At 41.2% G+C, this 24,184-nt stretch overlaps 1 protein-coding gene across 5 annotated transcripts in view; it reads right to left on the reverse strand.

Annotated features, from left to right (window-relative positions):
* Positions 1–24,184, reverse strand: part of LOC134344972 (ribosomal protein S6 kinase alpha-5) — a 338,866-nt gene that overhangs the window by 199,166 nt on the left and 115,516 nt on the right. For all 5 annotated transcript variants that reach the window (XM_063045114.1, XM_063045122.1, XM_063045107.1 and 2 more), the window contains one exon: positions 9,932–10,150. In XM_063045114.1, the coding sequence (XP_062901184.1) occupies positions 9,932–10,150 (219 nt within the window). The remainder of the gene's footprint in view (positions 1–9,931; positions 10,151–24,184) is intronic.

Consider the following 24,184-nt stretch of genomic DNA (forward strand, 5'->3'; position numbering starts at 1 on the left):
CTTAAGTCCATTTAATAACAATGAAGTGTACATTATCTTGTAAAATTACTTTGTCAACAGCAATGTGGAAATACTTCTATGAGAACTGCAGCTCTTTAAAGTGACTACTCACCAATACCTACTCAAGGGCAATTCTTAATGGGGGAATAAATGCTGGCCAGGCCAATGAAAGCCAAGCTCCCAAAAATAAATAAATAAATAAATAATACAGCCGAATGCATTGTTTGTGCTGGGGTAAGATCGCAAATATTGACACACATTCCAGTGCCGATATAGCATGCCCACAATGCTCAGCAGAACAAATCAGTGCAAAACAACAAAAAACAAGCCCCGTTCCTTTCTTCCACCCACCAACATACACAGTCCTCCTACCCAAGGACAAGCCATCTTTGGCCTCCAGTGAATTCTGACTCAAGGACATCGGGTGTTCGAATTCCCCAGTGGACTCGCAGGAATTTGCGGACTCAAGATTCCAGTCATCAGGTTCGGTTACTAAATTAAGATTGACACCTTTTTCTGAGATAGCAAGTTAGCACACTAATTCAACATTTCATCCAAGAGATTAAGCCCAGCCTTATTGGTCATATGGACATTGAAACATACAGCGAAATGCATTGTTTGCATCAACAGGCAACAGTCCAAGGATGTGTTAGGGGTAGCTCACAAATGTCACCATACATCCACCGCCAACATAGTATGTCCACAACTTGCTATCTCTTACTAACCAGTTTTTTTTGGAATGTGGGAGGGAACAGGACCACCTGGAAGAAACTAATGCAGTCACAGGGAGAACATACAAACTGCTTACAGACAGAGGCAGGAATTAAACCTGATTGCTAGCGCTGTAAAGTTCTGCTAACTGCCATGCCACACTGCCACCCAAGTACACTGGCAGTACAGTGGTTTTCTCTGCAGTGCAATGAAGCCACAACCTAGAATTCATGCTCAGACACTGGAGTAGAACTTAAAGCCACAATCATCTGCCACAGAGGCAAGAAAAGTGCCAGAAGATGTACCGTCACTTCAGGAACCATCACTAAAGAGGACAAGCAGACAAAAAGCAGCTTGTGAAGTTGCAACTAGAAGAAAAATCAGACATCTTAGTTTACCTTTGAAAACATGTATGTAAAGAAAAATTCATAGGATTGGTAAAAGATATTTTTAACAACTACAAATGTGTAGAATTTCTTTCTGCATATCTGAACAAATACTTACAGGAATTTTGATAAAACTTTCACTGATTCTGAAGATATCCATCATCATCCTGGTGGTGGTGCATATTCCACCTCAAGCCAAAGTCAGGCAGGCACTGGAAGAGCTGAGCACTGAACAGCAGTTACTAGACAGTGCACCCAGATACCTTCCCTATCACTGCAGGGAATTATAACCAGGCCATTTAAAGGTATCTGTGAACAACTACCAGTAACACATCACCTGTGGAACCAGAGGAACCATCACTCTTGATCACTGTTATACCACCATTAAGAATGCTTACCATGACATTCCATGCCCGCACTGTGTCTATATGTGGGGAGAAGTAATACAACCAGGTGATCAGACTTTACAGAGGCAAAAGACCACAGCACCAGAGGTGAGGACCAAGAAGGTATTGTCAAGGGAGGTGGAGGGGCGCTTACAGTACTGCTTTGAGTCAATAGTCTGGACAAAATTCAAGGATTCATCTGCAGATCTGAACAAATAGGCCACAATTGTCACCGACTTCATCAAGACCTGTGTAGAACAATGTGTGCCTTTGTGAACATACCAGATATTCCTAAACCAAAAGCCTTGGATGAACCTGGAGATTTGTCGTCTGCTCATGGCTAGGTCTGTGGCATTCAAGACTAGTAATCCAGACTATACAAGTCAAGTTACAGCCTAAGGAAGGCTATGTTAAGAGTGAGTGAACAATTACAATTGAAGTTAGAGACAAGTTTGAATGTACATCAGGCAGGGTTTGCAGGCCATTACCTCCTACACGACGAAACCTATCATTATGTATGGTTGTGATACATCACTCCCAGATGAGCTCAATACCTTTTATGCACACTTTCAATGGGAGAATAAAACTACACCTGTGCGAATCCCTGCAGCATCTGGAGACCCTGTAATCTGTGTCTTGGAGGTTAATGTTAGAACATCTTTCAAGAGTGTGAACCCTTGCAAGGCATCAGGTTCCGATGGTGTACCTGGCAGGGCTCTGAAAACCTGTGCCAACCAACTGGTGGGCATGTTCAAGAACATCTTCAATCTCTAACTGTTGCAGATGCACGTTCCCACCTGCTTCAAAATGTTGACAATCATACGAGTACCCAAGAAGAGCTGGGCGAGTTGCCTCAATGACCATTGCCCAGTTGCACACACATCTACTGTGATGAAGTGCCTTGAAAGGTTGGTCATTGTCAGAATCAACTCCTGCCCAAGGACTCAGACACACTGAAATTTGTCTATCACCACATTAGGTCTACAGCGATGCAATCTCACTGGCTCTCCTCTCAGCCTTGGATCAGCTGGACAATAACAGTATCTACATCAGGCTGCAGTTTATGATTACAGCTTAGCATTCAATACCATCATACCTTCAGTCGAATCAACAAGCTCCAAAACCTAGGCCTCTGTACCTTCCTCTGAAACTGGAATCTTTGACTTCCTTACCAAGAGGCTACAGTCTATGCAGATCAGAAATAACAACCCCACCTCACTGACTATCAACACAGGCATACCTCAAGGATGGGTGCATGGCCCACTGCACTACGCTCTCTGCACCCACTGTGCAGCTAGACACAACTCAATCACCATCTATAAATTTTCAGATGATACAATTATTGTTGGCAGAATTTCAGATGGTGACAAGGTGGTGTACAGGAGCAAGACAGATCAGCTGATTGAGTGGTGTTCCAATAACAATCTTGCACCCAACATCAGTGAAAACAATGAATTGATTATGGACTTTAGGAAAGGGAGGCTGAGGGAAACACAACAGTCCTCATCGAGCAGAAAGGCAACAGTTTCAAGTTCCTGGGTGTCAACTTCTCTGAGGATCTATCCTGGGTCCAACATATTCATGCAATTACAAAGGTGGCACAACAGTGGCTGTATTTCATTCAGAGTTTGCAGAGATTTGGTATGACACCAAAGACACTCAAATATCTGCAGATGTACTGTGGAGAACATCTAATAAGTTGCATTACCATCTGGTATGGAGGGGATCACTGCACAGAATCAGAAAGCTGCAACCAGCTCTATCAAAGGCACTAGCCTCACCAGAATCGAGAACATCTTCAAAAGGCAATGTCTCAAGAAGGTGGCAGTTGGCCATGAAGAAATTAAAATATGGAAGGAAACATCGAACTCAAATGAGTCAAGATGGACAGTGGAAGTAGACAAACCACTTGTCTTTTGTTCTTACCAAGGAATGGAGGCTGCCATTTTGTGAAACTGCTCTGTTACCTCCATTTTATGAGCAGTCTAGTGAACTGGTTTACTCTGGATCAAAGTGCTTTAAAATGATGCTCTTAAAAACTGCTGGTAAACGCAGCAGGCCAGGCAGCATCTATAGGAAGAGGTACAGTCTGTCCTGACGAAGGGTGTCGGCCCAAAACATCGACTGTATCGCTTCCTATAGATGCTGCCTGGCCTGCTGTGTTCACCAGCAATTATTATGTGTGTTGCTTGAAATTCCAGTATCTGCAGATTTCCTTGTGTTTGCATAATGATGCTCTTAATAATCTGCTGAACTAGAGATAATTTCCAAATAAGAAAGTACTTGTGATGTGCTCTTTGGTAATATAAAACATGTAGGTTATGAGTAGGGAGTATGTATTTGACCCGAGAAACTAGAGCCTAGTAACTGGCCGGTGTGCTCTGATTCAAAGCAAAGACATTAATTACAACATTTAAACTGATAAAGGAGGTAAAAGAATGAGGGGTTTGAATGCGAAGTATTGAGAGGTCTGGAGACTATGCCAGGGGCTGAGCGAAGGAGCTATCATTTGGCCGACAGGAGATTTCCTATTTCAGTGTTATAAATTGGAGAAGTGGTCTGAGTGAATGTTGGTACAGAGGGAAAAGTAGAATTCATGTTTTAGGTTTTGTACAAGCTTTGATAAATTAAAAGCTGTGGGATGAATTACCCAACTTTGATCAATTGATGATAGTCAACAACAGTATCAATCATTAAGGAGCCCCATCACTCAGGATAAGCCCTCTTCTCATTGTCACCATCAAGGTGGTGGTACAGAAGACTGAAGACGCATTCAACGTTTCAGCAATAGTTTCTTCCCTTCTGCTATCATATTTCTGAATGGACAATAAACCATGAACAACAACTTACTATATTTTTTGCTCTCTTTTTGTACGACTTAATTTTTTATATATATTTCTTATTGCAATGTATTGCTGCTGCAAAGTAACAAATTTCACAACATATGCCAGCGATATTAAATCTGATTCTGATTATGAAGATTCATGTTTTATTAAAATGTTAAACTGAGAATTTCAACAAAAATGATATACACCAACTAAATCTTAAATGAACAACTTCGGAAAGATTAAATTTAAACTTTGTAAAATTATATGTTGATATGTTTATATCTATTTATTCTCGACCAAAACATATAATGGCAGCTTCAAACTGATGTAGACATCCAGGGAAGGGGACAGGTGATAATCAGTCTTCCAGCCAGTCAGACTGCCACCCAGCTTCTGATAAAGAGTAATAGCAGAGACAGGAATTAATATTCACCTTGGCAATCCCAACTTGGGCTTGGCATCTTAACAAGTCCTTTGGTCAGCCTCTCCATACCAAGGCTCAGTAAAGATGAGACCCGGAGAAGTAGGAAGACACCAAGCTGATGAGATGTTAGTTTGTAGATGATCCTTGAATGAACCAGTATACCACTGGACCAGAGCTGTTGCTTGCCTTAACTCACAATGGAGAATCTAATTTGTTTTATGAACCTTGTCAAGTATAGGTGACTTCATGCTACCTAAAGCCTTCAGCTCAAACTGATGTTACCACCAAAAGTGAAAGCAGAAGGCACTTGATATATGCATCCCACCTTTCCAAAATGTCATTGACAACACTAGTAAACAGCTCACTGGCCACAATCAGAACCTCCAAAGCCTCAAGCAGGGGACCAGTTATAGCATCTTTGGATTTACAAAGCCTCAGCAAACCGCTTCGTGGAAGCTGCAACCAATCTCTGCTTTTGGCAGTTGACTGTGCTTTCACAATACAGCCATAGAAACCATAGAAACTACAGCACAGAAACGGGCCTTTTGGCCCTTCTTGGCTGTGCTGAACCATTTTCTGTCTAGTCCCACTGACCTGCACACGGACCATATCCCTCCATACACCTCCCATCCATGTATCTGTCCAATTTATTCTTAAATGTTAAAAAAGAACCCGCATTTACCACCTCGTCTGGCAGCTCATTCCATACTCCCACCACTCTCTGTGTGAAGAAGCCCCCCCTAATGTTCCCTTTAAACTTTTCCCCCCTCACCCTAAACCCATGTCCTCTGGTTTTTTTCTCCCCTTGTCTCAGTGGAAAAAGCCTGCTTGCATTCACTCTATCTATACCCATCATAATTTTATACACCTCTATCAAATCTCCCCTCATTCTTCTACGCTCCAGGGAATAAAGTCCCAACCTATTCAACCTTTCTCTGTAACTGAGTTTCTCAAGTCCCAGCAACATCCTTGTAAACCTTCTCTGCACTCTTTCAACCTTATTTATGTCCTTCCTGTAATTTGGTGACCAAAACTGAACACAATACTCCAGATTCGGCCTCACCAATGCCTTATACAACCTCATCATAACATTCCAGCTCTTATACTCAATACTTTGATTAATAAAGGCCGATGTACCAAAAGCTCTCTTTACGACCCTATCTACCTGTGATGCCACTTTTAGGGAATTTTGTATTTGTATTCCCAGATCCCTCTGTTCCACTGCACTCCTCAGTGCCTTACCATTAACCCTGTATGTTCTACGTTGGTTTGTCCTTCCAACGTGCAATACCTCACACTTGTCAGTATTAAACTCCATTTGCCATTTTTTAGCCCATTTTTCCAGCTGGTCCAAGTCTCTCTGCAGGCTCTGAAAACCTTCCTTACTGTCTACTACACCTCCAATCTTTGTATCATCAGCAAACTTGCTGATCCAATTTACCACATTATCATCCAGATCATTGATATAGATGACAAATAACAATGGACCCAGCACTGATCCCTGTGGCACACCACTAGTCACAGGCCTCCACTCAGAGAAGCAATTCTCTACCACCACTCTCTGGCTTCTTCCATCGAGCCAATGTCTAATCCAATTTACCACCTCTCCATGTATACCTAGCGACTGAATTTTCCTAACTAACCTCCCATGCGGGACCTTGTCAAAGGCCGTACTGAAGTCCATGTAGACAATATCCACTGCATTCCCTTCATCCACTTTCCTGGTAACCTCCTTGAAAAATTCCAATAGATTGGTCAAACATGACCTACCACGCACAAAGCCATGTTGACTCTCCCTAATAAGTCCCAGTCTATCCAAATGCTTGTAGATTCTGTCTCTTAGTACTCCCTCCAATAACTTACCTACTGCTGACGTTAAACTTACCGGCCTATAATTTCCCGGATTACTTTTCGATCCTTTTTTAAATAACGGAACAACATGAGCCACTCTCCAATCCTCCGGCACCTCACCTGTAGACAGCAACATTTTAAATATTTCAGCCAGGGCCCCTGCAATTTCAACACTGGTCTCCTTCAAGGTCTGAGGGAACACCCTGTCAGGTCCCGGGGATTTATCCATTTTAATTTTCCTCAAGACAGCAAGGACCTCCTCCTTTTCGATCTATACAGTTTCCATGATCTCACTACTTGTTTCCCTTAATTCCATAGACTTCATGCCAGTTTCCTTAGTAAACACAGACGCAAAAAACCTATTTAAGATCTCCCCCATTTCCTTTGGTTCCCACATAGCCGACCACTCTGATCTTCAAAAGGACCAATTTTATCCCTTACAATCCTTTTGTTCTTAATATACCTGTAAAAGCTCTTTGGATTATCCTTCACTTTGACTGCCAAGGCAACCTCATGTCTTCTTTTAGCCCTCCTGATTTCTTTCTTAAGTATTTTCTTGCACTTCTTATACTCCTCAAGCACCTTATTTACTCCCTGCTTCCTATACACATCATACAACTCCCTCTTCTTCTTTATCAGAGTTGCAATATCCCTTGAGAACCAAGGTTCCTTATTCCTATTCACCTTGCCTTTAATTCTGACAGGAACATACAAATTCTGCACTCTCAAAATTTCTGCTTTGAAGGCTTCCCACCTACCGATCACATCCATGCCAGAGAACAACCTGTCCCAATCCACGCTTTTTAGATCCTTTCTCATTTCTTCAAATTTGGCCTTCTTCCAGTTAAGAACCTCAACCCTAGGACCAGAACTAATATTTTAGTTCTTGCTGCTCTATTATTGCCTATGCAATATTTGTGCTTTGGAGAATAGGTGGTTGCGTCTGTGAGAATCTCTGTTATAGAGTTTCCAGATTTCTTAAACCTTTAGCAGACATTCCTTCAGGACCGTAGCGATAAAGTATATTTCATTGACTCAGTACTTTTTGGGATACCTTCCTGCAGGTCATTCCTCTACCATCTCACATTGTAAACTACAGAATTCACCTAGACATGATGTATTTGCTCTATTAAGTGAAATGTGTCCATACTAGTACCCAGTTTGGAGAGCAAGTTTTGTGATGGCAAGTTGGGAAGACGAAAGGTCCACTATGTTATGCTGCTCTGGCTTTCCATTAGCCCTTGATTGCCGCGGTGCCCAAGATGTATGATAAAGCTTGGACTGCACTTCTCAACTGTGCTGGCAGCTATTCATCCCCTCCCTCACCACCCCATTCACATTCTTTCTCGTTACATCCCTCAACAACAGCATTGTCTTCTAGTGCCTTAACTGACCTTGAATGTGGAAAGAAAAATACGTCAGAATGTTTGCCTTCACTACTACAAGGATGCCTCAAGGAAGGAATGATTTGACACACTACCTGAACCAATGAGGGATACCAACTAAACAAGTAGACACCTCACTTTGCCATCTCTTCTGCTTCTCTAATCCCTTCAAGCATAGTGGCATGCCATTCTAAGTTCAACCGCTATTCTAAATGTAATGGAACGTGAAAACCTCAGCACAGAATTGGAATACACTCTATAGTAAATTCGAGCCCTATACATTTTTAAAAATCAGTACTATTGAGTCTTTTACCAGGGTCATCAAAAGATACTAACTGCATAATCAAGAACACAATAAACTTCGATCAAATAAACTGATAATCATTTGTATCAAGATTGGTCAGAATTTTAGAAGCAAGGCATTTTTAAATGTGGCTCTTCAGATGAGTGACCAAACAGTGTTTTCAATCTTTTCAGCATCATAAAGTTGTTTGAAAGCTGCTTACCAGCTAAAGAGATGAGCTTTATTTGTCACATGCAAATTGAAACATCGAAACATGGTGAAATGTATCATTTGGCATCAATGACCACAGTCAGAGGATGTGATGGGGCAGCCTGTCATCATCATCCTTCAAGCACCAACATGGCACACCCACAAGTCACTAACATTAAGCCTAACCCTAACGGTACATCTTTGGAACGTGGGAGGAAACTGAAGCACCCAGAGAAAACCCACATGGTTTTGGAGGGAACATGCAAGGTCCTTATAGACACTATATTCCTTATAGTGATTCAAAATCAGTGATCACTAGTGCGTAAGCAATTGTACTAACTACTACAGTACTGTGCCCCCTTTCATTAGTAGCAGCAGAGGTGTTCCCCTATCAAATGATGTCAACTACTTTCTTCAGTGAAGATTTGTCAGGTGCTGGGAACAATAGAGAAAGGATTGATGAATCCCATAAACAAAATGGAGGCTCTCCCAGCCACATGTTTATCCACAATATGGATTACCTTGTAATTTGCTTATGTGCAGTTTTCACATACTTGGCACAGGCTTTTGTTTCTAAACTATATGACGGAAACTATGTTTCTATGTTACTAAAAACAGGATTGTTATAGGCATGTTTTGAATAAGTGCACAACTTATCACTAGTATAACCAGTCTTTGTTAGAGAAGGGCCTTTCCCATACCAGCCAGTATTGGAGAACTATGCTTGTGTAATCTTAGCACAAAAAAAGTTGGCACATACATACTGCACACATCTATATGTCTCATGGATTTGAGGTTCATCCACAAAAATCACAAAACTTGAAACTTCACAAAATTGCTGTTGTCAGCATTCAAATGCAATAGACTATCTGTCCCACTAAGGAATGTGGAAGCAGTTTTATCACACAGAATGACTGGAGAAAAGAAATTTCTATTACAGTGAAAATAAAGTTGACCAACAAGAAATTGCTTCATTTCTATTAATTCACATACTCTGAATTGTTGAGTCTATCAGAGAGTTTCAAATCTTTTAGCTACCTTGGCTAAAATCTAACTACAATTATTATGATATTAACTGTTATTTATTCATTTCAGGACAAGAACATCTCAGGGAAGGCCAGAATTTAATAGGCTAGATGGTAGTGAGCCATCTTCTTGAAGTAAAAAGATTTAAAGATTAGCTTTATTTGTCACATGTACATTGAAACATACAGTGAAGTGCATTATTTACATCAAATCAAATCAGCGAGGACTGTGTAGGGCAGCCTGCAAGTGACACTATGCTTCTGGGGCCCAAAAATTACACCATTTCCATATTGGCAACACTCACAAATAAGTGTTCTACATGACTAATAACAACTTGGGCTAAATACTGGTGACAACTGCATAACTTCGCTCAATAGAAAAGAAAAGGTGGGAAAGAAACTGGCAAGTTTAAAAATAAGTGAAAGTGATTTGAAATGTTACCTAAAATAAGGTGGAGTTTTGTATCTGTCTGGAAAGCATAATGTAATGTGACAAGGAAAGGTGATTGTCGAATATGCTCCAACACTTGACGCTCTGTCCTGGTGTGCTCTGCAGTCTTTGCTTTTTGAACTATTGTTGCCTTTTTCAGAACCTTCATGGCAAAAAGCTTTCCGGTGTCATGGCCACTGATTTTTCTTACAAGAAACACTTTTCCATAAGCTGAAAACAGAATAAAAGGCATCAAGGTTAAGAACATGCAATCAATTAACATTTCAGTTAAAATACTATTTGATACAAAAGCAACACAAAAAGCCACATTACCTAATGAACCAACTAACAATAATTCTCCCAACCAAAGAAGTCCCTTACACCAAAACATTAACTTTAAATACTTTATAACTATTGCTTGGAGAAAATGCTACGGTGGGTGTCAGCGAGTCTTCTCCAGAAGCATTTCCACATCAACAGAAGGATCATCCTCAAAAAAGGTTTCCACAGGAGATTCATTCCAATCGCGGCTTGAATATCGATTTCTCATTCCATTAAAAAAAAAATTCCCTTCCTCTCCCCTTTTCTTCCATTCCATACTTTGGTCTCTTGTCTCTCGTCACCTGCCTATCACCTCCCCCTGGATCCTGCTCCTTCCCTTTCTCCCACCGTCCACTCTACACTCCAAACTGATTCCTTCTTCTCCAGCCCTTTATCTTTGCTATCCACCAGGCTTCCCAGGCTTCGTCTATCACTTTCCAGCTAGCCACCTTCGTCTCCCCGCACCTTTCTTATTCTGGCATCTTCCTCCCTTCCTTTCCAGTCCTGAAGAAGGATCTCAGCCCAAAATGTTGACAGTCTATTCATTTCTATAGATGCTACTTGACTTGCCAAGTTCCTCTAGTGTTTTGTGGGTGTTGGTTTCCACATGCAAGTTTTCCCCCTTGGTTTACCGTTTGTTCTGAGTTTCTTTTAAAGAATCTTTCTTTTCAGAAAGGAATTTCTTATCCGTCATTCACATTCCATTCTACACAATGTCTTAACTGCAATAAAAATACACTAACCATTACATTTTTCTGACAGAATATGCTCATCTGTACTAAGTGATGAAACCAATTCCGTGCACATGGATAGAATCTGTACTGGATTTAAAGTCAGACACTAAAAGGGAATTCAGTGCTCCACAAAATCAGAAAAACCTTAAAAGTGATCAGGATATTCTCAAAATTTTCTGCTTTTATTGCTTCAAATATCTGCGCTATTTCCAACATTAACTACTCCACCTCCCTCTTGCTCTCCATGTTTCTTTCCCTTTACACTCCAATTCTTTGACCAAGGTTTTCTTTGTCTCTTAATAACTCATCTTTGCATTGCAACCTTGTGATACACCTGTGCAGAGATGGAGATTGTGGAGGAGATGCTGTTGACAACCTGAACTGACTAGGGTCTGCAAATGAGGAAATAGTGGAAATGGTCATGGTCTTGGAGCTTATTGTTTAGTTTTGAAAGGATGATAGTGTTGAATGCAGATCTGTAATCAATGAAGAGCATCATGATGTATGCATCTTCACTGTCCAAATTTTCCAGAGTTGAGTAAAGAGCCAATGAAATAGCATCTGCTGTGATGGTAGACAAATCGGAGCAGATCCAAGTTGCTCCTCAGGTGCGGGTTGATATGTTTCATCACCAACCTCTTAAAGTACTATATCACCATAAACAAGTGATAGACAATAGGTATTGAGGCAGATTATCATGTTTTTCTTGGACACCAGTATAAATGAGGCCTGCTTGAAGTAGGTTAGAACCTCAGACTTCCAAAATGAGAGATTAAAGAGAGCATTTAATCCATTCACCTACTTCCTCCACAACTCAATCACATTCTCATGCCTTATCCCTATAAATGATCACATCTTAAGTGCCTCTCTGGCCCTCTTTTTTAAAGCCCTATTTGACACAATTCAACCAATCTTAGAAGCAGTGAGCTGTAGACATAATGAAATTGTCCAAAATTTTGTTCATCCCTGTATCTTTGTGCTTTGGTCCTTGATGCTTCCCTCTATTTAACTTATCTAGACCTGTCATGATCCTGTGCACCCAAATAAAATGTCCTGAAACCTCTTTTCGAAGTTCAAAGTAAACTCATTATCAAAGTGCAAATAGTCACCATATACAACCGTGAGAGGTATTTCCTTGCAGATGTAACACCCTGGGAAAGGTTTCACTGCTAATGTAATAGTCTTTCTGTAGAAGCAGTGTTTGGGTTATGGTTAGAGATAATGGGTGCTTTGGAATGTGAGCTGTCCAAGGATGGGAGGGTGTTTTCGTGCCGTGTGCCTGACACCAGGGTGATCTGGGTCTTTTGTTCGGCGGGAAATGGAGAGAAGACACTGGAGCGGAGCCATGGTCTGACAAAGGCTGGGGAGATTGAGGAGGATCAGCGAATGGGAAACCATGAACTCCAATGTGCATATTTGACTGTTTCATTAAAATGGGCCCTTTTTTTTTTGCTTTTTCTTCACTAACCCTGTAGTCAGATTAAGAATTATAAAGCTAAATCGTTCAATTGTATGCAGTGCACTGTCCGTTATTGCATGGTACTGATTTGTAACAGGGTAACAAATCATGCAGCATCCACACAAACAGGATGGTTTTGGGGTGGACTCGCATCTCAATCTCACCCATTTGGCGGAGCCAGAGATGGTCTTCCCTAGACTTGCACAGCTGAAAGAACCTGAGGGTTACACAGACATAATTAATAAATCCATAATAGAATAAAAACCAGAGAACAATCAAGGAAAGACCGCACAAACTGGGTGTTCAACCAGTATGCGAGAGACAATAAACTGCAAATACAAAAATAAAGAAATAATAATAATAATAATAAAATAAGAAATAAATAAATAGAGAACAAGCGATGCAGAGTCCTTGAAAGTGAGTCCATAGATTGTAGGAACATTCCAGTGATGCAAGTTATCTCTCTTGGTTCAACAGCCTGATGGTTGAGAGGTAATAACTGCTCCTGACCTGGTGGTGTGAGTCCCGAGGCTCCTGTACCTTCTTCCTGAATGCAGCAGCAAGAAGACAGCCTGTCCTGGGTGGTGGGGGTCCCTGAGGATAGATGCTGTTTTCTGTGACAACACTCCATGTAGATGTGCTCAGTGGTGGGGAAGGCTTTTCTCATGATGGACTGGGTTGTATTCACTACATTTTGCAGGATTTTCTGTTTCCATACCAGTCTTAAATTCATATAATATTACAGCATAGAAACAGGCCCTTTGTCCCATATAGTCTCTGCCAAACTATTATTCTGCCTAGTCCTATGGACCTGGACCTGGACCATATCCCTCCATACCCCTCCCATCCCTGTTGCTATCCACATTTATCTGAAGTTGAAACCAAACCCACTTCTGCTAGCAACTCAGTTCACACTCTCACCACACTCTGAATGAAGAAGTTTACACTTGCATTCCCTTTAAACATTTCACCTTTCACCCTTAAACCATGATCTTGAATTCAAGCTCACCTAACCTCAGTGGAAAAAGCATTTATCCTATCTTTGTATACCTCTATCAAATCTCTCCACATTCTCCTACATTCTAGAGAATATATTCAACCTTTCCCTATAATTCAGATCCTCAAGTCCCAGCAACAACCTTGTATATTTTCTCTGTACTGTTTCAAATCTTATTTGCATCTTTCCTGTGGGTGGGTGACAAGAACTGCACTCAATACTCCAGATTAGGCTTAACCAATGTCTTATACAACTTCAACATAACACATGCCAAGTCCTGTACTCAACACTTTCGATTTATGAAGGACAATGTGCTCTCTTTACAACCCTACCTACCTGTAATGCTACTTCCAAGGCATTATGAAATTGTATTCCCAGATCCCTCTGTTCTACTACATTCTGCAGTGCCCTACTGCACTCTCCTCTCCCCCCCCCCCCACCAAATGCAACATCTCCCACTTGTCTGCTTTAAATTCCATATGCCATTTTTCAACACATTTTTCTAGCTGGTCCAGATCCCAGCTCAACCTTATATCTAAAGATCCCTCATCCCTGGAACAATTTTGACAAATCTTTTCTTCATCTTCACTTGGATCTTTGCATTATTCTAAAATGTGGTGAAAAAAATTGGACCAGTTATTCCTTAACCAGTGTTTCAATCTAGTCGCTTGTTAATGTTTATGCTACTTATCAAGCATGGGATGCCAAACATTTTACTAAATGTTGCCTAAACATGTTGTGGCACTTTCCTGGGTAAAAATTGTCATTCAAATTTGATTCTCTGATTCCAAACATCCTCTAAAACTGTCATTTACCTTACAAGGTTTCTGAACATTCTTTTGGCCAAATATGCATTTTACATTTCTCTATATTAAGGTTTTTATGCCACACTCCATTCTGCTTGCTGTAAATCTCAAGTAAATCTCGAATTTCGTGTGGGGTGAAAAGTGACAAAGGAAGCTGATGCAGAAAGTTCAGTTGCTTGGCATTCAGTATAAAGTAGCCAACTGGATTCAACATTGCTTAGCAGGAGAAGCCAGAGAGTGATTGATAGTAGATAGTTATCCCTGACTGGAGGCCTGTGACTACCAATCTGCTACAGGGATCAGTGCTGGGTCCATTATTGCTCGTCATAAATATCAATAACTTGGATGATAACAGCACACTGAATCAGCCATTGACAAGATTGGGGGCATAGTGGACAGCGAGGGAGTCTATTAAAGCTTGCAGTGGAATCTGGACCAGCAAGAAAAATGGGCTAAAAAAAATGGCAAATGCCATTTAATGAAGGAAAATGAGAGATGCTGCAGTTTGGGAGGACAAACCAGGGGAAGACTTGCATTGTGAATAGTACGGCTCAGAAGTGTGTGGTAGAATAAAGGAATCTGGGAATACATATCCATAATTCCTTGAAAGCACTGTCACAGTTAGATAAAGACATAAAGAGAGCTTTTGGAATATTGGTCTTCATAAATCAAGACACTGAGTACAGAAGTTGGGATACAATGTTGAAGTTGTACAATATGTTGGTGAGGCCAAAGTTGAAGTATTGTGTGCAGTTCTGGTTATCTGCATCCAGGAATGATGTCATTAAGATTAAAAGAGTGAAGAGAAAATTTACAAGGATGTTGGGATTTGAGTTACGGGAAAAATCGAATAGGTTAGGACTTTATTCCCTAGAATGTAGGAGAACAAGGATAAATCTTATATTGGTATGGAAAATCGAGGGATACAAATACTGTGAATGCATGCAGGCTTCTTACCCCTCAGGTTGGGTGAGACAAGCACAAAGTATTGGTTTAGAGTGAAAGATGAAATATTTAAGGGAACATGAGGGAGAGTTCCTTCAATTAGAAACAGCTGCCAGCAGAAGTGGGAGATATATGTTCAATTGTAAGAGAAGTTTGTATAGATACATGGATGGGAGGGGTTTGGATGGATATGGCCCAGGTGCAGGAAGATAGGACTAGACAGAAGATCAGGTCTGCATGGACTAGATTGGACAAAGGGCCTGCTTCTGTGCTGTAGTATTCTATGGCTTATGGGTGACAGGTAGGGGAAGTGAAGAAATCAGGAAAAATAGTATAATAGTTAGTTTTAAAACATCTTATAATATTTAAGCATGCTCCCTAATATTGGAATCTTGTTTTAAAACTTCATTCAGATTTCACAGCATTAGGCTTTTGTTTTTGATAAAACATTATGCAAACATAATCTTAGTCTCCACATAGTCTTACTATTCAACTTCAATTTAGTCAGTCACACAGTACAGTAACAAGCCCTTCAGCCTACCGCACCCATGCTGCACCCTTCTATAATAATCCCATTTTTCTTCTCACATCTTCATCTACTCCATACACCCCTGCACCCAATTACCAACTCCCCACCTACACTAGTCACAAATTACAGTAACCAATTATCAACCATCATGACTTTGGCACCTAGACAAAATATCTGAATGCCTAGGGGAAAACGACACCTGATCACAGGGAGAACAAACCACCTCCACACAAACAGCACCCGAGGTTAACACTGAAGCTGCAAACCACTGACTCTCATTATTTTTTTTAACTATTTTTCCCCTCTTCTTTATTTTCAGTTGCGTTCCAGAACTTTAGAAGAACTGGTAAAGCAAATTAGCCCACCAGAGGATTCCAGTCCCATAAAGGCATGTAAGAGTAAAATTTCTCACCAGGAACTGTCAGCTGTAAGTTTCACTACACAAATCACACTGGGGTACAGAATGAACTGGTATATTAATAATAGATTCATTTATAACGTAGAGCTGTGGGTGAATTCAGCCTCATTTGAGACTTGTATATGTGAAGAACAACAGGAAGAAATTATTCATGTACAACTGCTAATTATTGGAGAAAGCAGGTATTTTGTTTGCTCTATGTTTGAACAGATTGAGAAGTCAGAGAGAGAACAATTTGACGAGGTACTAAAAAAGGGAATTATATTTCTGCTGTGAAAGTATTTTGCTGAGAAGGATAAACAACAGCTGTGGATGAGGAAGCAACAAGGTTATAGGAATGTTGACTTTTTAAAAGCTTCGTGCTAAATTGAGATTTAGTTAAAAAGATAATGGGTTAATAGCATGCCCCTGAATAGAGCTCAATTCTGAAGCAGTGAGAATAATTTGCATTTATATAGCAACTTCAACACTACAAAACATGAAGGCATTTTGTAGATGCATCACCTATTCTTTAACATTGAAATAACTCTAGTCAAACAAATTTAAACTGCCAATTGTGGAGCTCCAAGGAACAAGCAATGCGTTTTTTTTTCGCACAGTCAAGAAGCTTGAGAACTTTAGGTTTCAGCTACTTTTACTCTAGAAGAGAATTTTAAACATTTTGCTTTAGGAATTTGAGACCATATGCAAAACAAATAGTGCTGGTGAACTGTGGTGACATACTGCAGGATACATACAATACTTAGACAATAACACCGTAAGATGTAGGAGCAGAATTAGGCCATTTGGCCCATCAAGGCTCTCTTCCATTCAACCATAGCTGATCCTTTATCCCTCCTTCCTCAGCCCTTCTCCCTGTAACCATTGATGCCATTGTCCAAATCAAGAACCTATCAAGCTCTGCCTTAAATACCCCCAACAACCTGGCCTCCACAGCTGCCTGTTGTAATAAATTCCACAAATTCACCACCCTCTGGCTAAAGAGATTTCTCCACATCTGTTTTAAACGGACACCCCTCTATCCTAAGGCTGTGTCCTCTTGCCCTAGACTCCCCAACCATGGGAAACATCCTTTCCACATCTACTCTGTCTAAGCCTTTCAACATTCGAAAGATTTCAACGAGATCCCCCTTATCCTTCTAAATTCCAGTGAGTACAGACCCAGAGCTATCAAACGCTCCTCGCAAAATAACCCTGCCAATCCCGGAATCATCCTTGTGAACCTCCTCTGTACCCTCTCCAATGCCAGCACATCTTTTCTTAGGTGCGACCAAAACTGTTCACAATACTCAAGATGAGGTCTCACCAGTGCCTTATAAAGCCTCAATATCACATCCCTGCTCTTGTATTCTAGACCTCTTGAGATGAATGTGAACATTGCATTTGTCTTCCTCATCACTGACTCAACCTACAAATTAACCTTTAGGGTGTTCTGCACAAGGACTCCCAAATCCCCTTGCATCTCAGATTTTTGGATTTTCTCCCCATTTAGAAAATAGTCCACACATTTATTTCTACTACCAAAGTGCTTGACCATGCATTTTCCAACATTGTATTTCATTTGCCACTCCCTTGACCATTGCCTAATCCGTCCAAGTCCTTCAACAGCCTACATGTTTCCTCAACACTACCTGCCCCTCCACCAATCTTCGTATCACTTATAAACTTAGCAAAAAGCCACCTACGCTATTATCCAAATCATTGATATACAGCATCAAAAGCTGTCCTAACACCGACCCCTGTGGAACACCACTAGTCACTGGCAGTCAACCAGAAAATGATCCTTTTATTCCCAGTCTCTGCCTCCTACCAATCAGCCAATGCTCCATCAATGCCAGTAACTTCCCTGTAATACCTTTACTTGGTAAGCAGCCTTGTGTGTGGCACCTTGTCAAAGGGCTTTCTGAAAATCCAAATATACAACACCAACTACATCCCCTTTATCTATCCTACTTGTAATCTTCTCAAACAATTCTAACAGGTTCGTCAGGCAAGATTTTCCCTTGGAAACCAATCTGACTTTGTCCTATCTTTACCTGTGTCATCAAGTACTCCATAACCTCATTCTTAACAATTGACTCCAACATCTTCCTAACCACTGAGATCAGGCTAACTGGTCTATAATTTCCTTTCTGCTGCCTTCCTCCTTTCTTAAACAGTGGAATGACATTTGTAATTTTCCAGTTCTCTGGCATCATGCCAAATTCCAATGATTTTTGAAAGATCATTACTAATGCCTTCACAATCTCTACCTCTTTCAGAACACTAGGGTGCAGTTCATCCACCCTGGGTGACGGACTTACCTTAGGTCTTTCAGTTTTTTGAGCACGTTCTCCCTTGTAATATTAATTGTACTCACTTCTCTTCCCTCACACCCCTCAACATCTGGCACACTGCTAGTGTCTTCCACAGTGAAGACCGATGCAAAATATTCATTTAGTTCATCTGCCATCTCCTTGGCCCCTGTTGTTATTTTTTCAGCCTCACTTTCTAGCTGTCTTCTTCTAAATATACTTCTTTTGAATTACCCTCATGCAATTTGCAGCATGTAAATTTCCTTAAATTTACTTTTATATCAACTTAATGATCTACAGATTTCAAGATCTTCTGAAGGACTTGTTAGACTTAGCAGATGTGGCACCTTTAAGCAGATGAAGGTTCATCAATTTGTTAGCAAATGTATAGTCACTGGAGAAAAAAAATTGAAGACCTGGGGGCAAGATAGTTGTATTGGAGGAAAATAAGAAATTGTTGTTTCTGTGTGTGAAAAAGACATAGTTTGCTCCTAACATTCTTGATACGGCAATCAGACCTGATGGCTTCTCGATTCACAGAATGAATCTAACTGCTGATTCGGAAAAGGCAAAAGGTGGAGGTGTGTGTTTCATGATAAACTCGGTGGTGCTCCGATGCGGCGGCTTTGTCAAACTTGTGTTCCCCTGATTTTGACACCCAAAGGTCAAATTCCAACCATTTTATTTACCTAGAATTCTCCTCCATAATCCTGTCTACAGTTTACATACCACTAGCAGTTGACTATAATCACTTTAAAACACTTCAAATACTGCATGATGTTGTCTCCAAATAAAAAAGTCCATCCAGAAGCATTTCAAATCATAATTGAGGACTTCAACCAGGCTTGTTTGAAGAAAACCCTGCCCAATTACGGTACATCAACATATAACCTGTAGCACCAGAGATTCCAACACACAAAACCACTGTTATACTCAATAAGGAATGCCTTCCGTTCCATGCCCAGACTGCATTTCAGTAAATCTAATCACTTAGCTGTCCTTCTTCTACCTGCATATACGCAGAGGCTAAAGAGAGATTAGGACAACAAAAGAAGTGGTCGCGGGAGGCAAAGAAGCAGCTACGGGGTTGTTTCAAGTCAGCGGACTGGGCCGTGTCCAAGGACTCATCTGTGAATCTGAATGAATACACCACGGTTGTCATAGACTTTATCAAAACAGTTGTAGTTGAGTGTGTCCCCACAAAATCATTCAGAGTCTTCCCCAACCAAAAGTCTTGGATGAACCATGATATCCGCAATCTGCTGAGGGCCAGATCAGAGGCATTCAAATCTGGAGACCAAGAAAGTTACAAGAGTTCCAGGTACTATCTCTGGAAAGGCATCTCATGGGCAAAGTGGCAATTCCAGATTAAACTTGAATCAACAAAGGATGCTCAACAGTTGTGGCAGGGCTTGAATATTATCATCTCTTATAAAGTTAAATCAAATGACACAGTGACAACACGGCTTTGGTTCCAAATGAGCTCAATGCCTTCAATGCTTGCTTTGACCATCAAAACATGGAGGAACCATGAACTCGCACTGCCACAGATGATCCTATGATTTCAGTCTCTGAGGTCGATGTGTGAACAGCCTTCGGGGGTGGGGGGGGGGTGAATCCACGGGAAGGACCCGGCCCAGACAAGGTATCTAGCCTGTGCTAATCAACTGGCTAGGATGTTCACAGGAATCTTTAACTTCTCACTTGGGCAGTCTGAGGGACCCACCTGCTTCAATCAAGCTTCATTATACTGGTACCAAGAGGAACTTGGCAACCCGCCTCAATGACCATCATCCAGGGGCACTTGGATCATCATGCGATGAAGTGTTTTGAGAGGTTAACAATTAAACACATCAACTACTGCCTGAGGAAACACCTTAAATCCACTCCAAATTTGCCTACCTCAAAAGTCATCTCTTGGCTCTTCAGTCAACCCTGGAACATCTGGACAGCAAAGATGCATATAACAGGATGCTCTGTATCAACTTCAGCTTGGCATTCAATACTATCAGCCCCTTAAGGCTAATCAATAAGCTTCAAGACCTTGGCCTCAATACTTCCTTGTGCAACTGGATCCCTGATTTCCTCACTTGCAAACCCTAGTCAGTTCAGATTGGCAACAATCCTCCACAATCTCCATCAGCACAGGTGCACCACATTGTTGTGTGCTTAGCCTGTTGCTCTGCTTGGTTTACACTTATGATTGTGTGGCTAAGCACACCTCCAATGCCATATTCAAGATTGCTGTTGAAACTGCTATCACAGGCTGAAACAGCTTATAGGAAGGAAGTTGAAAACCTTGCTGAGTGGTGCTATAACAACAACCTCAACTCACTGTCGGCAAGACCAAGGAGCTGATCATTGACTTCAGGAGGAGGAAACCATGAGCCAGGCTTCCTTGGAGGATCAGAGTTGGAGGGGGTCAGGAGCTTTAAATTCCATGGTGTTACTATTTCAAAGGACCTGTCCTGGGTCCAGCACCCAAGTGCAATTTGAAGAAAGCATGGCAGCACTTCTACTTTGTTAGGAGTTTGCTTGGATTCTGCATGACATCTGAAACTTCGATGAACTTTTACAGATGTGTCGAGGAGAGTATATTGACTGGCTGCGTCCCAGCCTGATACGGAACACTAACACCCTTAAATGGAAAATCATACAAAAAGTAGTTGATGTAGCCCAGACCATAATGAGTAAAACTCTCAACATTACTGAGCACACCTACATGAGGCGCTGTTGCAGGAAGGCAGCACACATCATCAAGGACCCCCCCGCCACCACCCAGGACATGCCTCTTCTCACTACTGCCATCAGGAAGGTGATATTGGAGCCCCAGGACTCACACCACCAGGTTTGGGAACAGTTATTACCCCTCAAACATCAGGCTCTTGAACAAAGGGGATAACTTCACACAACTTCACTTGCCCCATCACTGAAAAGTTCCCACAACCTGTGGACTCACTGACAAGGGTTCCATCTCATGCTCTTGATATGTATTGTTCTACTACTGCTACTTCTTTCTTTTTGTATTTACAGTTTGGTGTCTTTTGTACACTGATTGACTACCCAAGCTGGTGCGGTCTTTCAGTGATTCTACTATAGTTATTATTCTATTATGGATTTATTTAGTACGCCTGCAAGAAAATCATTCTCAGGGTTGTACATGGTGACATATGTACTTTGATAATAAATTTACTTTGAAATTTGAAGCAGTTCCTAGTTATTCCCACAGAGGTGGTGCAGAAACCTGCACAATTGTAATTCAGGTGCACAGTATCACGAAAAAAAGACAATAAAAACAACTGTTATAGGAAGCTGCCAATCAGCTTGTTAAAAAAAAACATTTTGCAAACACAAGAATTTCTGCAGATACTGGAAATCTTAAGCAACACACATACAAAATGCTAAAGGAACTTAGTAAGTCAGGCTGCATCAATGGAGGGGAGTAAACGGTCGATGTTTCAAGTCAAGACCCTTCATCAGACTGAAAAGGAAAGAGGCAGAAGCAAGAATAAGAAGGTGGGGTTGGGGAAAGGAGTACAAGCTGGTAGGGGATAAGCAAGACCAGTGAGGGAATAAAGGGGAGAGAAGGGTAGAAAAGTTAAAGACCATAAGACCATAAGATATAGGAGCAGAAGTAGGCCATTCAGCCCATCGAGTCTGCTCCGCAATTTGATCATAGATTGATCCAATTTTTCCAGTCATCCCCACTCCCCTGCCTTCTCCCCATACTCTTTGATGCCCTGGCTAATCAAAAAGCTATCCATCTCTGCCTTAAATGTACCCAATGACCTAGCCTCCACAACTGCTCATGGCAACAAATTCAACACCCTCTGACTGAAGTAATTTCTCTGCATCTCTTTTCTAAATGGACATCCTTCAATCCTGAAGTCATGCTCTCTTGTCTGAGACTCCCCTACCATGGCAATGGTAATGCTAATGTGTTCAGGCCCTTTAACATTTGGAATGTTTCTATGAGATCTCCCCCTCATTCTCCTCAACTCCAGGGAATACAGCCCAAGAGCTCCAGACATTCCTCATACAGTAACCCTTTCATTCCTGGAATCATTCTCGTGAATCTTCTCTGAACCCTCTCCAATATCAGTATGTCCTTTCTAAAATAAGGAGCCCAGAACTGCACACAATACTCCAAGTGTGGTCTCACGAGTGCCTTATAGAGCCTCAGCATCACATCCCGGTTCTTATATTCTATACCTTTAGAAATGAATGCCAACATTGCATTCGCCTTCTTCACCACCAACTCAACCTGGAGGTTAACCTTTAGGGTATCCTGCATAAGGACTCCTAAGTCCTTTTCCATCTCTGTATCCTGAATTCTCCCCCGACCTAAATAATAATCTTCCTGTTTATTTCTTCCACAAAAGTGCATGACCAGACACTTTCCAACATTTCATTTCATTTGCCATTTCTTTGCCCATTCCCCGAAAATATCTAAGTCTCTCTGCTGGTTCTCTGCTCCCTCACCACTACCCGCTCTTCCACCTATCTTTATGTCATTGGCAAATATAGCCACAAATTCATTAATCCCATAGTCCAAATCATAGTGAAAAGCAATGGTCCAAACACCGACCCCTATAGAACTCCACTGGTAACCGGCAGCCAGCCAGAATAGGATGCCTTTATTCCCATTCTCTGTTTTCTGCCGATTAGTCAATGCTCTACCCACACTACTGACTTCCCTGTAATTCCTTGGGCGGTTTGTAATTTCCTCAATAAATTACAGTAGGCTAGTCAGGCAAGATTTTCCTCTCAGGAAACCATGCTGGCTTTGACCTATCTTGTCATGTGCCTCCATAACCTCATCCCTAACAATTAATTCCAACAACTTCCCAACCACTGATGTCAGGCTAACAGGTCTATAGTTTCCTTTCTGCTGTCTCCCACCCTTCTTAAATAGCGGAGTAACATTTGCAATTTTCCAGTCATCTGGTACAATGCCAGAATCTATCGATTCTTAAAAGATCATTGTTAATGCCTCCGTAATCTCTCCAGCTACTTCCTTCAGAAGCCTGAGGTGCATTCCATCAGGTCCAGGAGATTTATCCCCCTTCAGACCATTAAGCTTCCTGAGCACCTTCTCAGTCATAATTTTCACTGCACAAACTTCAATTCCCTGACACTCTTGAATGCCCGGTATACTGCAGATGTCTTCCACTGTGAAGACTGATGCAAAATACACTTCAGTTCCTATGCCATCTCTGTGTCTCTCATTACAATATCTCCAGCATCATTTTCTATTGGTCCTATATCTGCCTTTAACTCTCTTTTACCCTTTATATACTTTAAAAATCTTTTAATATCTTCTTTGATATTTGTCACCAGCTTCCTTTCATAATTTATCTTTTCCTTCCTAATGACAGTCTTAGTTTCCTTCTGTAAGTTTATAAAAGCTTCCCAATCCTCTATCTCCCCACTAACTTTGACTTCCTTCTATGCCCTCTTTTTTGCTTTTACTTTGGCTCTGACTTCACTTGCCAGTCACGGTGGTATCCTTCTTCCAGTCGAAGATTTCTTCTTATTTGGAAAATATCTGTCTTTCATTTCCCTTATTTTTTGCAGAAACTGCAACCATTGTTTCTCTGCTGTCCTTCCTGCTAGTGTCTCTTTCCAGTCAACTTTGGCTAGTTCCCCTCTCATGCCATTGTAATTTCCTTTATTCCACTGAAATACCAACACTTTGGAATTTAGTTTTTCCTTCTCAAATTTCAAAGTGAACTCGATCATATTGTGATCACTGTTCCCGA

The sequence above is a fragment of the Mobula hypostoma genome, chromosome 1 (assembly GCF_963921235.1).
Source record: "Mobula hypostoma chromosome 1, sMobHyp1.1, whole genome shotgun sequence".
NCBI classification, from domain to species: domain Eukaryota; kingdom Metazoa; phylum Chordata; class Chondrichthyes; order Myliobatiformes; family Myliobatidae; genus Mobula; species Mobula hypostoma.